We start from the raw sequence: 13,098 nt of genomic DNA, 5'->3' as shown, positions 1-13,098 counted from the left end.
CCGATGTGCCCCACCCACATGACAGTGGACATCTGCACGTCCTGCCAGCGGAGGAAGGGGTCACTCGGGGGCAGGAAGTCTGCTGCGCACAGTCATGACACAGCACTGACCCGCCCTCGCTGTCTCCACGGAGACCGGCTCCACCCTGTCGGGACATTTAGATGTCACACCAAACAGACGGCTCCTCCCGCATCTCCGGACAGAGTTGTGTCACTCATTTGCATATGGTGTGACACAGCAAGGGCAACTGCTCAAATCAGAAGAAAAAGACAAAGAGCTAAGAATAAAGACACAGTTTTAACAGTAATACAACTATAACAAAACAAGTATCATTTTACAGTTATTTACATCTCCCATATTGTCGATAAACTAATGGTACTCAGTACATTACTCTCCAGTCATCTATGTCATGATTAGTCAATTACAGTGTAAAAGGCAAGCGCAACATCACATTCTCAAACAGGACCCTGATTCGTCAGTCCCTGATTGCATCTATGTATGGTGCTTCCTCTAACGGGCCCAGGACCTCCATTCCTCTTGCCGGCTAGTGAAGTCACTGTTATTCTACAATCAGTACTGGAGCCTAAGAAGGCTGGGGGGGCCAGCCTAATGAGGTGGGGCAGTCACATGTAATAAGTGTCTGAACCGGCGACGATTAATGAAAACCAGAAGGTTGTGAGAGTCAGCAGGCCGGTGACGCCACTTGCTCCCTGGGTCTGCTGGTCTGCTGGACTGGGTGGGAACCAGAACTGGATCCTCACAGCTCCAAGCCCAAGGACACCGCTCTATTTTTCATTAGAATTGGAACAAGACTTTTGGAAGTGCTTGAAGGCATACTGTATCCTGCTGGGTCCTATAAAGCGTAGTTTACTTTCTGGTTGTTCCATGGCTCTTTTTTTGTGCTTTTCCTTAGTGACCTGTTTGAGGTTCAGAACCGTCACATAGTACTTCTTAACTTCAAATAGTAAAACACATTTAAGGAGATTGTACATTGTAGATCTACAGTTTGGTCAATCGGTTGCAATTAATTTCTGAGCAGTTTCCATCTCATACTATTGTACACAGTGCACAAGGAGTGGAGTGGCATATGAACTATGGCGTCTGTGAGAATCGCGTGAAACAGAAGCAGGTCGCTGAGCAGGTCGTGTCCATAATGGAGCCAGCAACGCATCAATACATTTGGATACCATGACAACAGACAAGTCCATGAGAGAGAAAGACAAAGAGAGAAGAGAGAGGGAAACAAAGGGGTATAACGAGGAGACATAAAGAGAAGGAGAAAAGACACACACCCCTCACAGTAATAGTGACAGCAGATCACTAGATGTTGCGTGGTTTGTTTCCATGGCGACTATGCATTCCAACTGTAAAAGAGTTCTGTGGTGACAGCCACCAGGTTCCACTCCCTACAACACTAGGATTGTCAAGTTTCATTTCTCTTTCTTTCAAGTCAGGTTGTCACTTCAACCTTTCTTGAGGTCGTCTTCCCTGCATCGGTTTGGAGGCAACTGCCGTCAAGACTGAGCTGAAAGTACATTCCAGAAGAGCAGAAAGAGATTCTGGAGGCTGAAGAAGATGAGTGTCCTGTCAGGGAAGGGAGTGGGACGGATGTGACCGCCGCACCTGTGAAGGTCAGAGCATCTCGTCCAGATGCTGTTGAAGCTAGAAGACCAAGTGTGTTCAGGGAGTCGCTTGTTCTAATGCATCCCTGACCGGATGCTTCTGAGCAGCGTAGACAGTTACACTGTATGAAAGAGGAGACGATGAAAGAACGGTGCGCTTAGGCCTTCATGTTGGAAGTCTGCGTGTGTCATCACATTAGTTTGCTGGCATTGTCCCCAACAGCTAGCAATTACTTTATCAATTCATGTTTTGTTTTTTATAATACTCAATTCCTGGAAGCCAGCAGAGTGAAGGACACACAACAGGACAAATACAACTGTAGCCATGTGGCAGACAGTACAATGCACAGCAGTGACAATACATGACAACAGCAGTTGACTCTGGACATCCTTTCAAATCCAACCAATTATCTCTGTAGATACAATCTTGCCCCCGCCACCCCACCCCACCCAGCCCGTCTCTCCATGGTTGGGCATCCGTAGCCTAATTTGGCAAGTAAACCAATACTGAGAGACCCATGGGACTTGATCTGTATCTTAGGCCAATATGTTGCCATGGCGCTGGTGTATTGCTAAATCCAGTTTAGGCCGGTTTACTCCATCTCACTGGTCCCTGGACCCCATAGCAATATGCAGCTAATGGGAGCTAACAGGTTTGGTATCAATGGATCCGTGACCAGTACAACTGGCCTAGTGAACACTGTGGTCATGAATGATTTACCAGTGGGAGATATTCATCTTATTGGATTGACGGACCGAAGGCTAAATAATTCAGGCCAGGAAATGTGTTTAGCTCATTTTGACGCCTCACTGTTGCCAGCAGCTTGTGTCTTGGCAGATGAGCTGGTTGTAGCAAGCCTCGCCAACAACATTTTAATGAGCAATCTCCCTCCCTAGTCAAATACTAGGGATCTGGAGGGGGGGGGGAGATGCCAATATGAAGAACTTTGGTGGTGAAACCTTCTTTGTCATTTTTCTCAATTCCTCTCTCTGTCACCTTTTAAACTGCATTTCTCTCTAAAAGACTAGCCAGACTTATCAGAATATGAGACACAACCCCTCTAATAGCTTCTTCAGTAACACTGTGAGCCAAAAAAAAACTGACCATTCTTCCCAAAGGCCTCATCTGGACATGGTTGACTGTGCAACTGTGACATCACTTCCTCCACAAGCTGGCATGCAAGAATCCCATTGGCTAAAGCCCAGGCCTGAGAGAATCAAACCCCCACCCCCTCATAAATTTGAGATCTGGAGAGCGAGCTCCCCTTGGCCTTCCTCAGCCCCTCTTTGTCACCTCCCCATCTCACCCACAACCTACTCTCCCCTCCCCACCCCCCCCACTACTTTCTCACCCCTCCTCATCACCTCTCCATCCTAGGTACTGCTACTGTCATTTAACATTAATAACTAACTACATAACTCAGACTTTTATGTCCCCTGTGCCTCGATAGGGCTATAGTATCAGTACAGTGTTCAGCCACAACCAGGTCCTCCTAATATAATCATACTCACGCTCTCTATACCAGATGGTAGATTTATCGACCTTATACAATCATGTCATCTATTGATTTAAAATCAGGGTTAAATCAGGTCAAATCAGTAAATAAATTACTGTTGCTGGTAAGGTACGATAGCAGCATTACTTCTCAGTTATGAGCGAGTCTGCAAAGGCTACTACCATTGGACATGCGATGGTCCTTGCCTGAAAATATGAATAAATAATAATAATAATAATAATGTATTCATTTTGTAGACGCTCATCTAAAACAGTACAAGGGTGTATTTGAACCGACAAATTGTCAATATGCAGTTACATGTTCTACCCCTGTGCTGTACCTATCCTTACCTTTGTGAGGTAACTGCATCACACCTTAACATCTTTAAACACATGATTGGCTGTGCTTGCTTTTGGCCAGTATCCCTTCACAGAACATGAACTTTATGAACAACAAGGTCTTATTTTCATTCTTCCTCTTCATCCAGAAAACAGGCGCTCGCAATGGCGGGCGTCACAGCATACGGGTCACAGTTGGCGGCGGGGCGTCGGACTTCAAAGTAGCCCCTCCTCTCCTGACCCACCTGACGAGGGATGCGGACGCTCGCCCCACGATTAGCCACACCGGCAGAGAAGTCGAGGATGCTGGAGGTCTTGTGGAGGCCGGTGAGACGCCTCATGTTGTCCTGGCCCGTTGTGAGGGTCGTATACCTTGATGTGCTCCGCGTGTCGAGCGCTAAGCTTCTCTATGGCCTGCTCAAAGTACCTGGGCACCACAGGGGGAAACTGAGCTGTAGTTCCTCTAATAGTTACAGTACCCGGTTTCCACATTTACATTTTAATTCAATGTTGTTCATTTTAATTTCGAAAGGAAATTTGGGTGTGGTAAACACAAACCAAAACATTTGACTGTTGTCTTCTTTGCATTCAGACTACACTCCCAGCATGCCCTTAGAGCAAGAGTTTGTATGAGTGTTATTTTGTATTGTGAGGGTCTGTACTTTTTGTACTCACCGCAGTCCTCCCTCTGCCCTCCTGTCTTTGGTGCTGACGTTAGTATGGCAACCCGACCCATTCCAGTTAACCGTCATCGGTTTGGGGTCCAACGAAGCCACAACCCCAAAGTCTTCGCTCACGCGGTGGAGCAGGAAACGAGCCATCCACAGGTGGTCTCCCATCTCAATCCCCTCACAGGGACCCACCTGGAACTCCCACTGCCTGGAGAACCAGAAGGGGTGTAGGAATGGAGGGATATTGAAACACAGACGGCATGATTGAGATGAAAGACAAAAACAAACTGGCTGTGTGAAAGCATAAAATGTCTCAGCCAGATCTTGTAAAGCAGCAGGAAACCTTAATAAAAAGGTAAAAGCTGTATTGTGCACAGTAACTACATTAGCTAATCAGGTTTACTTTACCTGGGAAGGCATGCTCTCTGCATTGGTCCCACAGATATTGACCCCAGCCTAGAGACATGCCTTGTAGTGGCACTCCACAATGTTCCTGCCGTAAGCTTTGTCTGCACCAATGCTGCAGTCGTATGGGCCTTGGAACAGGAAGACCAAAGAAAAGCGAATTGAGAGATTTAAGATATTGAAACATCCATGTCATTAAATATGATGCATAATTGACATCCAAGATCAGTCCCTTTACATCCCTAAGAGAGCGTACTCTTGCTCCATTCCAAACCAGGGAATGTGCTCCTTCACCTTGTCCATCGCCTTGTTACAGTCTGAGCGCAGGTTAGTCTCTGCCCAGGATAGACATGAGATTCCTCAGAACGACTATCACATGCATTTTAAAATTACATTCTGTTATACACCATGACCAGGTTTGTATTGATTTGTTAAGAAAAAGGAAAACTATATTTGTTTTAGGATTTTTTTTTAACTAGTTTACAGGTATTTTAAAACCAATAATAGTAACATCTGGTCAATTTGGAAATATGATTTGGGAGGGACAAATTTTACTTTTATTGCACCTGATGAAGCATAAATGGTAAGCCCTGCACTAAAAATTTCATATTAAATCTATTTTTAGACAAAAGGTTATATATTAAATTTAAAACTGCGCTATTTCTACCAACCAATAGATTGTAAATGCTTTTAAAAAGGTATTTTAACCACACAGTAAAACCAGTCCACACACGACTGCACACAGAGTGGTTACCCTCCAGTCCTTGGGGCTCTCTGTCCAGGGTTGTTCAGACCAGAACTGACTGACTGACTGACTGACACAGACGCCATTACGACCCGGAGTCCTGCAGGGGGAACACAGACAGACCTACCTGGTGGAGTCACTTCAAGACATATTGAATATCAGGTGTGTTGGAGCAGGGAAACATCTAAGAATGCAGGACAGCGGCTCTCGAGGACCAGGGTTTCCTACCCCTGCACTAAATAAACAATGTATTTCAATAAATGAAGAGAGGTCCAACTCGGTTGGCACCATGTTTTATGTTCTATGTCTGTTGTTTGGTTTTTGCGAATTAATATTTCAATGCCTCACACAGGTCAGTTTCGCAAGCCTACAAAATAACAATTACATTCTAAAAGAAAATCTAGGTTTTAGGTGATGAGTAAGGCTTTCTGAAACGCTACTAAAGAAAAGCCATGAAATGGCCACCATGAGCCTTATTCCTCCAATGCACAATTAAGGTCCTGTAGCAATGGACAGGTATTTGTTATCATTGACAATACTACAGCAGCCATCAAGACAGGATTACTGTATCTCAAAGGTCTACAGGTGCTCAGACCAATTACCTGGCCTCTAGGGGTCCCAAACAAGCATGGTTTTCAACAGGCACGTTTTAATAGTGTTAAGATATTACATCTGTTTGTTGCGGGGCTTTTTAGAAACAGCAAAAGCTTTTGCAAGGCACACCCTACATTCTCTCTCATATATTTTATTTATTTATTTTCCCAACCCTAACTAGTCTGTCAGTGTTTGCACTACATAGACAATGTTGGTGTCCAAATGTTTGTCTTGGTCACATTTGCATTGCTTATATCTCCGCAAACGTTCCGTTTTACGGTTCAAGCATAATTTGCCTACTTTTGTGCCAAAAAAATTAAGCAGACGGTAGCTAACTAGCTAGCCATAGTCAGAAACATCAGGGCGTCAATACGTCACACAACATCACACAAAGCGTGTATACTAACTAGCTAGGCACAGTCAGCAGATAGCTGGTAGAACTGTAAATTGACTAGGTTAGTTACAGAACTAAAAGGCCACAGGGACAGGCTGAGAATGTGTCATATGTAGCTCTATATGCTTTCCTGGGATATCAAAACCTACATTTACATTACATTTAGTCGACGCTCTTATCCAGAGCAACTTACGGTAAGGACAGGGACATTCTCCCCGAGGCAGGTAGGGTGAAGTGCCTTACCTAAGGACAAAACGTCATTTGGCGGCTGGGAATCGAACCAACAACCTTCTGATTAATAGCCCGACTCCTTAAGTGCTCAGCCATCTGACACACAACACCTTTTTTGCAATTCCAGCTAAGATACTGCCAGAGTGAAAAGGTTGTTTGAATCAGCTTGTTTCAAAAGGGTCGAGTAAATGTTAAAAAATAGTGGAAGGAAAAAAAATTGGGGGATAAAAATAGGTCATACAAAAAATGATAAGAAATATCAGTTGTAAATGTAAGTGCACACATGAAAATGTTCCAAATGTTTGGATGTTTGATAATAGTTTAAACAATAAATTTGATGGGAAAAAATTATGCTCTCACTGCAACGGTCACTAGCACACCTCATAATTTCCCCAGAAAATGGTACCCTCTCTAGTAATTTATAATGCATTTCAATGGCCAGTTTATGTTAAGCCCAACTTATGTTTTTTGCTGCCATAACCGATGTGTTGTGACTTTGGGTCTTGATACTGATATAAGCACCATTCACTCACTGCCATCTAGTGGATATTTGTAGGTCATTACAGCAACAGACCCATACTGTTGATCTCTCAATGTCCACAACATTAGCAATACAATCATTCAAGATGTTAAATTTAATTTGATCAAAACTTTATTCATACAACCCAATGCAATACAATTCACTTTAGAATAATGAGAACATGATTAAGACAGGGGATGAGACGATCATAAGCGATATCTTCTCCACCTGTAGCTACGGAATCTGGTCATAGAGAAAATATATGATAGCAGCATTCAACCCAATATATTACCGAAAACACAATTACACATTTAAACATTAAATCTAAAAATAATCTATGCTTTAGAAACCGCTTAATCACTTTTAACCACTTCCTGATTGTCAGAAGTGGTCTCAGTGGCTCCGGAGGATATTCTGTTGGATATAAGACAGTCAGGCCTCCTCCAGCTGAACTGAGTCATCCCCAAAGAGGGCCTTGATCTTCTTCCCAGCTGAGAGGTACTTAATGCTCTCCACCTCCCCTCCGTAGTTGCTGGGCTTCTGGAAGTGGATCTCCAGCTGATCCTGCAGGTCCTCCTCGTCCTCCACATCCTCCACGCCATCCAGCAGGATGGTCCGCTTCGGAGTGCCGCAGAACGTCTGAGAACAGGGAGCGGTATGAGGTTAGAATGTGCTGGGCTGGGGTAGAACATGCTGGGCTGAGGTTAGAACATGCTGGGCTGAGGTTAGAACATGCTGGGCTGAGGTTAGAACATGCTGGGCTGAGGTTAGAACATGCTGGGCTGAGGTTAGAATATGCTGGGCTGAGGTTAGACCGCGCTGGGCTGGGGTAAGAACATGCTGGGCTGAGGTTAGAACATGCTGGGCTGAGGTTAGAACATGCTGGGCTGAGGTTAGAACATGCTGGGCTGTGGTTAGAACGCGCTGGGCTGAGGTAAGAACATGCTGGGCTGAGGTTAGAACATGCTGGGCTGAGGTTAGAACATGCTGGGCTGACGTTAGAACGCGCTGGGCTGGGGTAAGAACATGCTGGGCTGAGGTTAGAACATGCTGGGCTGAGGTTAGAACATGCTGGGCTGTGGTTAGAACATGCTGGGCTGTGGTTAGAACGCGCTGGGCTGAGGTAAGAACATGCTGGGCTGGGGTAAGAACATGCTGGGCTGAGGTTAGAACATGCTGGGCTGAGGTAAGAACATGCTGGGCTGGGGTAGGAACATGCTGGGCTGAGGTTAGAACGCGCTGGGCTGAGGTTAGAACATGCTGGGCTGAGGTAAGAACATGCTGGGCTGAGGTAAGAACATGCTGGGCTGAGGTTAGAACGCACTGGGCTGAGGTTAGAACGCGCTGGGCTGGGGTTAGAACGCGCTGGGCTGAGGTTAGAACGCGCTGGGCTGGGGTTAGAACGCGCTGGGCTGAGGTTAGAACGCACTGGGCTGAGGTTAGAACGCGCTGGGCTGAGGTTAGAACGCGCTGGGCAGATATTGGAGGGTATCGATGATGTCCGGGCGTATTACGTGGTTGGACTTGTCCCCTGTATGTGATTTTACAGTCTAATCATCATAAGATAAGATAATCCTTTATTAGTCCCACAGAGGGGAAATTTGCAGGATTACAGCAGCGTAGAGATAGTGCTAAACTTTACATCATTAACCATGGTGATTAAACTAATCATGATATATATAAAATGATGATATATTGCTCAACAACTACCATGTATTTGCCACCCTTGCCATTGCCAGTTTCAAACACTGTTGGAACCAGAGTAGTTCTCTAGAAGAAATATCACAGAGCAACTGACCACCACGGCTCGTGACGCAATCACTGTCTGAAAGAATCAGTTTCGACAAGCATCTCAACGTTAAGGTGGAGAGGGCTTGATGATGAGACTCATTATTGGCTAATGCTTGGGTGTGACATGAAACAGAAAGCATTTGTTACAACCCTGGAATCTTACCTGGAACTTCTTCAGCTGGTAAGTGTAAACTGGGCCAATGTTTACGGTTGTGTTTGGCTCCACATCCACAGGATACTTCCTTTTCAGGGCCAGGTTCTCTGCAACTACAGGGGGGACACAGAGGTGGTGGTGTAGGAGCGGATGGGCCATTACACTCCTCTGGGACTCAGAGAAGCGGAGTTGGGAAAAGTATTTTGCTCTAAAACTGGATGACCTTTGACATGTCAAAGGCAGTGGGCTCACAATAAAGACATGCTTCATTCACACCTACACACAGACATTTTGCGAAATGTTTAATATTATCAAAGGATGTTTATAACTGTATTTATTTATAAAGGATTTGGGACTAGAGGTTTGTGGATACTGCTTGAGCAAGTATTTCAATATACCTGTGCTTGCATACAGCTAATAAAACTTCAAACCAGAACACAAGCGCATACACAAAAACAGACAGAAGCCCTTTTTACACAGACTGTCCAAATCAGTAATGTTGCACCCAAATGACTCCTTGCAGTTCTGTATTAAAGGTATGAACACAGATGGGGGGGGGGGGGGGGTTTGGGGTGTCATTGTTGTACCAGCATTAAGCCCCTAGTGAAGGTAAACACAGAGCCAAACTGTGTAAAAGGGAGCCAGGAAGGGGGGGTACACCTGCTGATGTCTGATTCCAGAATACCAGCATGCTATCTAAAATCACACACAGGGCAGCAGTCTGCCGGCTTTGTTTGGTTCAGAGTAAACAAGCATAATGACAGCTTTTACTTATGACAATATAGCGGGATCTCTGTATAATGGGGGCTACAGACCAATGTTCCCTCTAATTGTTTTCCGCACTGAGCAAATAGAAATCTGAGCGCAAACCTCAGTACTGTGAGCAAACCTCAGTACTCTGAGCAAACTTTGCAGAGAACTCCACTAGCTTCTTCGTGGCTAAATATATCAGAAAGCTTCATCAGCCTACCTGGACTATCACTTGTGTCCGTTTGAAGCCAGTCGTGTTTAAATGTAAAACTGCCCCTTTTTTGGGGGGCCTGTAAAGGTAACGTTCCTGATTTTCAATGCCAGTCAAAGCTTGAGCAGAGCACCAAGGTCATCGTTTTGTTAAAAGCTTGCGTGTAGTCTAGTGTGACATTGAAATGTAAGTGGCCTTCGCCGCATTTGGCCGTTCAACTGAACATCGGTTTTATAAAAAAAGAAATAAAAAGAAACCGATTTTATTTTGTGCGCGGTCTGAAAAATCGAGCGTGCGGGGCCTTCAACTGCTCTGCGATGTCGCGCAGGCGCGCAGCTTAGTGGGAACATTGCTACAGACTAACTCAAGCCCCCCACCCACCCCCACCTGGCCACTCCCCCCCACACACACACACACTCCTACCTCCAGTATGAAGGAATGTGATCTGTCCGGTTCCAGTGACTTTATCATACTTCACGTCCTTCACCTCTCCTCCTCCCCGGCTGGGCCTGGAGAAGCTCATCTCCAGACGGTCTCTCATCCGCTCCTCAGCCATGGTGGGCGGGGCATCGGAGAACCCCACCGACTTCTTGGAGACATCGATGTGGATCTACCCGGCAACAACAGCATAACTTGGATTACGACTAAGTTGAGTGTCAGAGATATCAGGATACAAATGCTTGTCTGTCTGCTTGAGAACGATTACAACTAGGAATCTCTAATAATTCACTGTGAATTGGATCAAAACACTGTACACTAAACGGGAAAAATGTCTGTCTTGAGTCTATCACATAAGGAATGTTCTCCATGTAGTCTTAGGAAACAGCCATGGTGACTGTGAGGGATAACCGTGTACCTCAAACTTCACCGAGGGCTCCAGTTGCAAGCTCATGGGTTTCACATCTATCTTGTCCTTTTCACAAGTCACCAAGCACTTGGCCATCTTCAGGATCTGATTGGCCACTGGAGGATAAGAAAAATGTATCAAACACAAGCTTTTCCTGTCCAGAAATGGAGTGGTGTAACGCTTCAAACAAGTTTGACTCAGTATATATACATAATCAGGACACTGACACAAGGCAATTTTCTGAATGAAAATCAGTCCACATATAGAGAGGGTTCGTGTGTATATGACGACTAAAGCTTTCTCCCAGGTTCCTTGTGATGCTACCTTTCTCCTCCTCAAAGGTGATGAGGGCCTGGCCTCCACTGAGGATGAGCGAGGGTCTCTGTGTGATGGTGAACACCCCCTTGATGACCTCCGAGATCTCCTCCTCGCTGGCCTTGCCGGAGAACTTCACTTTCGTCTCAGGGATGGTAGCAAAAATCTGGACGGATGCAACAGCAAACACGACAGTTGTCTGTGGTGTCAGCATATATGTGGCGCTCTCCCAGTTCTGTGTGTCCACGGTGGTGCAGTTTATATGGAATAAGCTGTGTGTCTGTTCTAACAGTCTAAGTCCAACCCAATGGTCACCACCCATGACGGTAATAAGTCCAGGGAGAAATGGAGGGCTTTACAGAAGGCTCACATATGTAGCCTACACTGAGACAGTGTAAATATCAGGAGCATGTCTGTAGTTTGCTGTCAGGGTTGTGACCCTTTGTTGGCCACCAGAGGCCCTCGCTGTGTTGTTGTTTTTGGTTCTGTTCATCTGTTCTCATTTTGACATTGTTTTCACCTGTGCCTTGTTTGTTCTGTGCTTTTTAAGTGGCTTGGATTTTTAGTTCTGTGCTTAGTTTTTCCTCTGACCTGCCACAGAGTGAGAGTCATGCCTTTTTTGATCTACTTTTGTATGTTATTTTCTGCTTCCAATAAAAGGAGGAAACACACATCTTTTGGAGTCTGCTTTTGGGTCCACGTTTGCGTTCCTGACAGTTTGCACAAGAACCAGAAGGGCCTTTACCTTAAATTTCTGCTGAAGTTTAAAAGACTCAGTTTTGCCAGCTTCGACCTTGGCCAGACAGCTCCTTAGATTCTCCCTCAACTCTGCGTTACGTTTCTCAAGGTCGGAGATGTCGTTCTGTAATAAATAATAACAAAACAATTATCCATGTTAGTCAATGCATAGATAAAACCACCTGCATCTATACATTCTACAACCAAATTTAACATTTTCAATGTGTAAAGCTCGATTGTACAGGTCACATGACAAAAATGCACTTGGTCAAAGGCAACATATTCATGATTCCGCATGATGTTGTGTAGATCTAAGAACGGGATCATTTGGAATCCTCCACTTTTGTAGGGTTTTCTGTATTACATTTTTTAACCCTCAGATTCCCTGCCTTCCAAAGTTCTCTTTGACAGTCGATAATAGCCCACCAACGTATACTTTGAACACTAGAGGAGCTGTCTAGCTACCAGAACCATAAGGCCTAGTGAACAGGTGAAAACATTGCTTACCTCTATCCCCCTCAATGTGTTAGAGATCTCTTTCTTACGACTCTCCGTCTCTTTAAAAAGGGCTTCCATCTCTTTTTGGGCACGTGCCTTTGATTCATCATTATCCACTTTCTCCAAAATCATTAAAGATTTTTTGTCCTCTTCCTTTAACACCATTGCCTTTTAAGGAAAAAAATATGACTTAAACAAAAACTAAAATATTACAGTCTGTGAAAATAATTTCCTAGATTCATTTTGTAAGAATACCTTCCATTTCTCCAGCTCCTTCTTAGCCTCAAGGATTGCACTGTCATCCTTAAATTCATTTCCCTGCTATCCATACAGATAAGAAAATCAACATGAAAATGTTTATTGCTGGCACTATGAAAATAACACATTTTTAATTGACACATTTTGTAATATGTAGTTACTAATGCGTGATTGATCGTCTTTTTCATATAGCTTTGCAAATCTCGATGACCCAAACTAAGATTTCGAAAAATACTTACACTTTCATCTTTTCTTGCCGTACCGTCATCCATTGCCTGCGAAAACGAGAACATATGCCTGCCCACTTCGTATTTGCGCTAATGTATTTGGCCAACTAGTAATTAGACGCTGTAATCTATTAACTTACCAAATAAGATATAATAAACAGACAACTGTGCAGAGTATATACTTCTTTGTCGTTGAGACTTCTTATTCTTGATATTTCCCAGAAGTCACATGGGTCCCAAATCAAAAGTGAAAGTTAACTACAGCTGTATAGGGTTTTTCCATTGCATTACAT

The 13,098-nt window shown here is 44.5% G+C and overlaps 1 protein-coding gene and 1 pseudogene across 3 annotated transcripts; both read right to left on the bottom strand.

Moving 5' to 3' along the window:
* Positions 1 to 3,584: 3,584 nt before the first annotated feature.
* On the bottom strand, positions 3,585 to 5,363 carry LOC146234876 (glutamine synthetase-like; annotated as a pseudogene).
* A 1,767-nt stretch (positions 5,364 to 7,130) lies between these two features.
* nmi (N-myc (and STAT) interactor) lies at positions 7,131 to 13,090 on the bottom strand. Of its 3 annotated transcripts, XM_084689092.1 has the most exons (10): positions 12,946 to 13,090; positions 12,818 to 12,853; positions 12,576 to 12,641; positions 12,330 to 12,488; positions 11,830 to 11,946; positions 11,094 to 11,250; positions 10,779 to 10,885; positions 10,346 to 10,532; positions 8,971 to 9,074; positions 7,131 to 7,655 (listed from the first exon to the last, which is right to left on the bottom strand). In XM_084689092.1, the coding sequence occupies exons 2-10, from the start codon at positions 12,848 to 12,850 to the stop codon at positions 7,449 to 7,451; spliced, it is 1,137 nt and encodes a 378-aa protein (XP_084545218.1). In that variant the 5' UTR covers positions 12,851 to 12,853; positions 12,946 to 13,090; the 3' UTR covers positions 7,131 to 7,448. The 3 variants fall into 3 exon arrangements, with proteins under 3 accessions (XP_084545218.1, XP_084545217.1, XP_084545219.1); XM_084689091.1 differs by having other exon boundaries at positions 12,818 to 13,049; XM_084689093.1 differs by lacking the exon at positions 12,946 to 13,090 and having other exon boundaries at positions 12,576 to 12,638.
* Positions 13,091 to 13,098: the final 8 nt, after the last annotated feature.

The sequence above is a fragment of the Hypomesus nipponensis genome, chromosome 23, assembly GCF_054491055.1.
Source record: "Hypomesus nipponensis isolate SF chromosome 23, ASM5449105v1, whole genome shotgun sequence".
NCBI lineage: Eukaryota > Metazoa > Chordata > Actinopteri > Osmeriformes > Osmeridae > Hypomesus > Hypomesus nipponensis.
The sequence above is the reverse complement of the archived record's forward strand: the minus strand, read 5'-3'. Positions and strand labels throughout refer to the sequence as shown.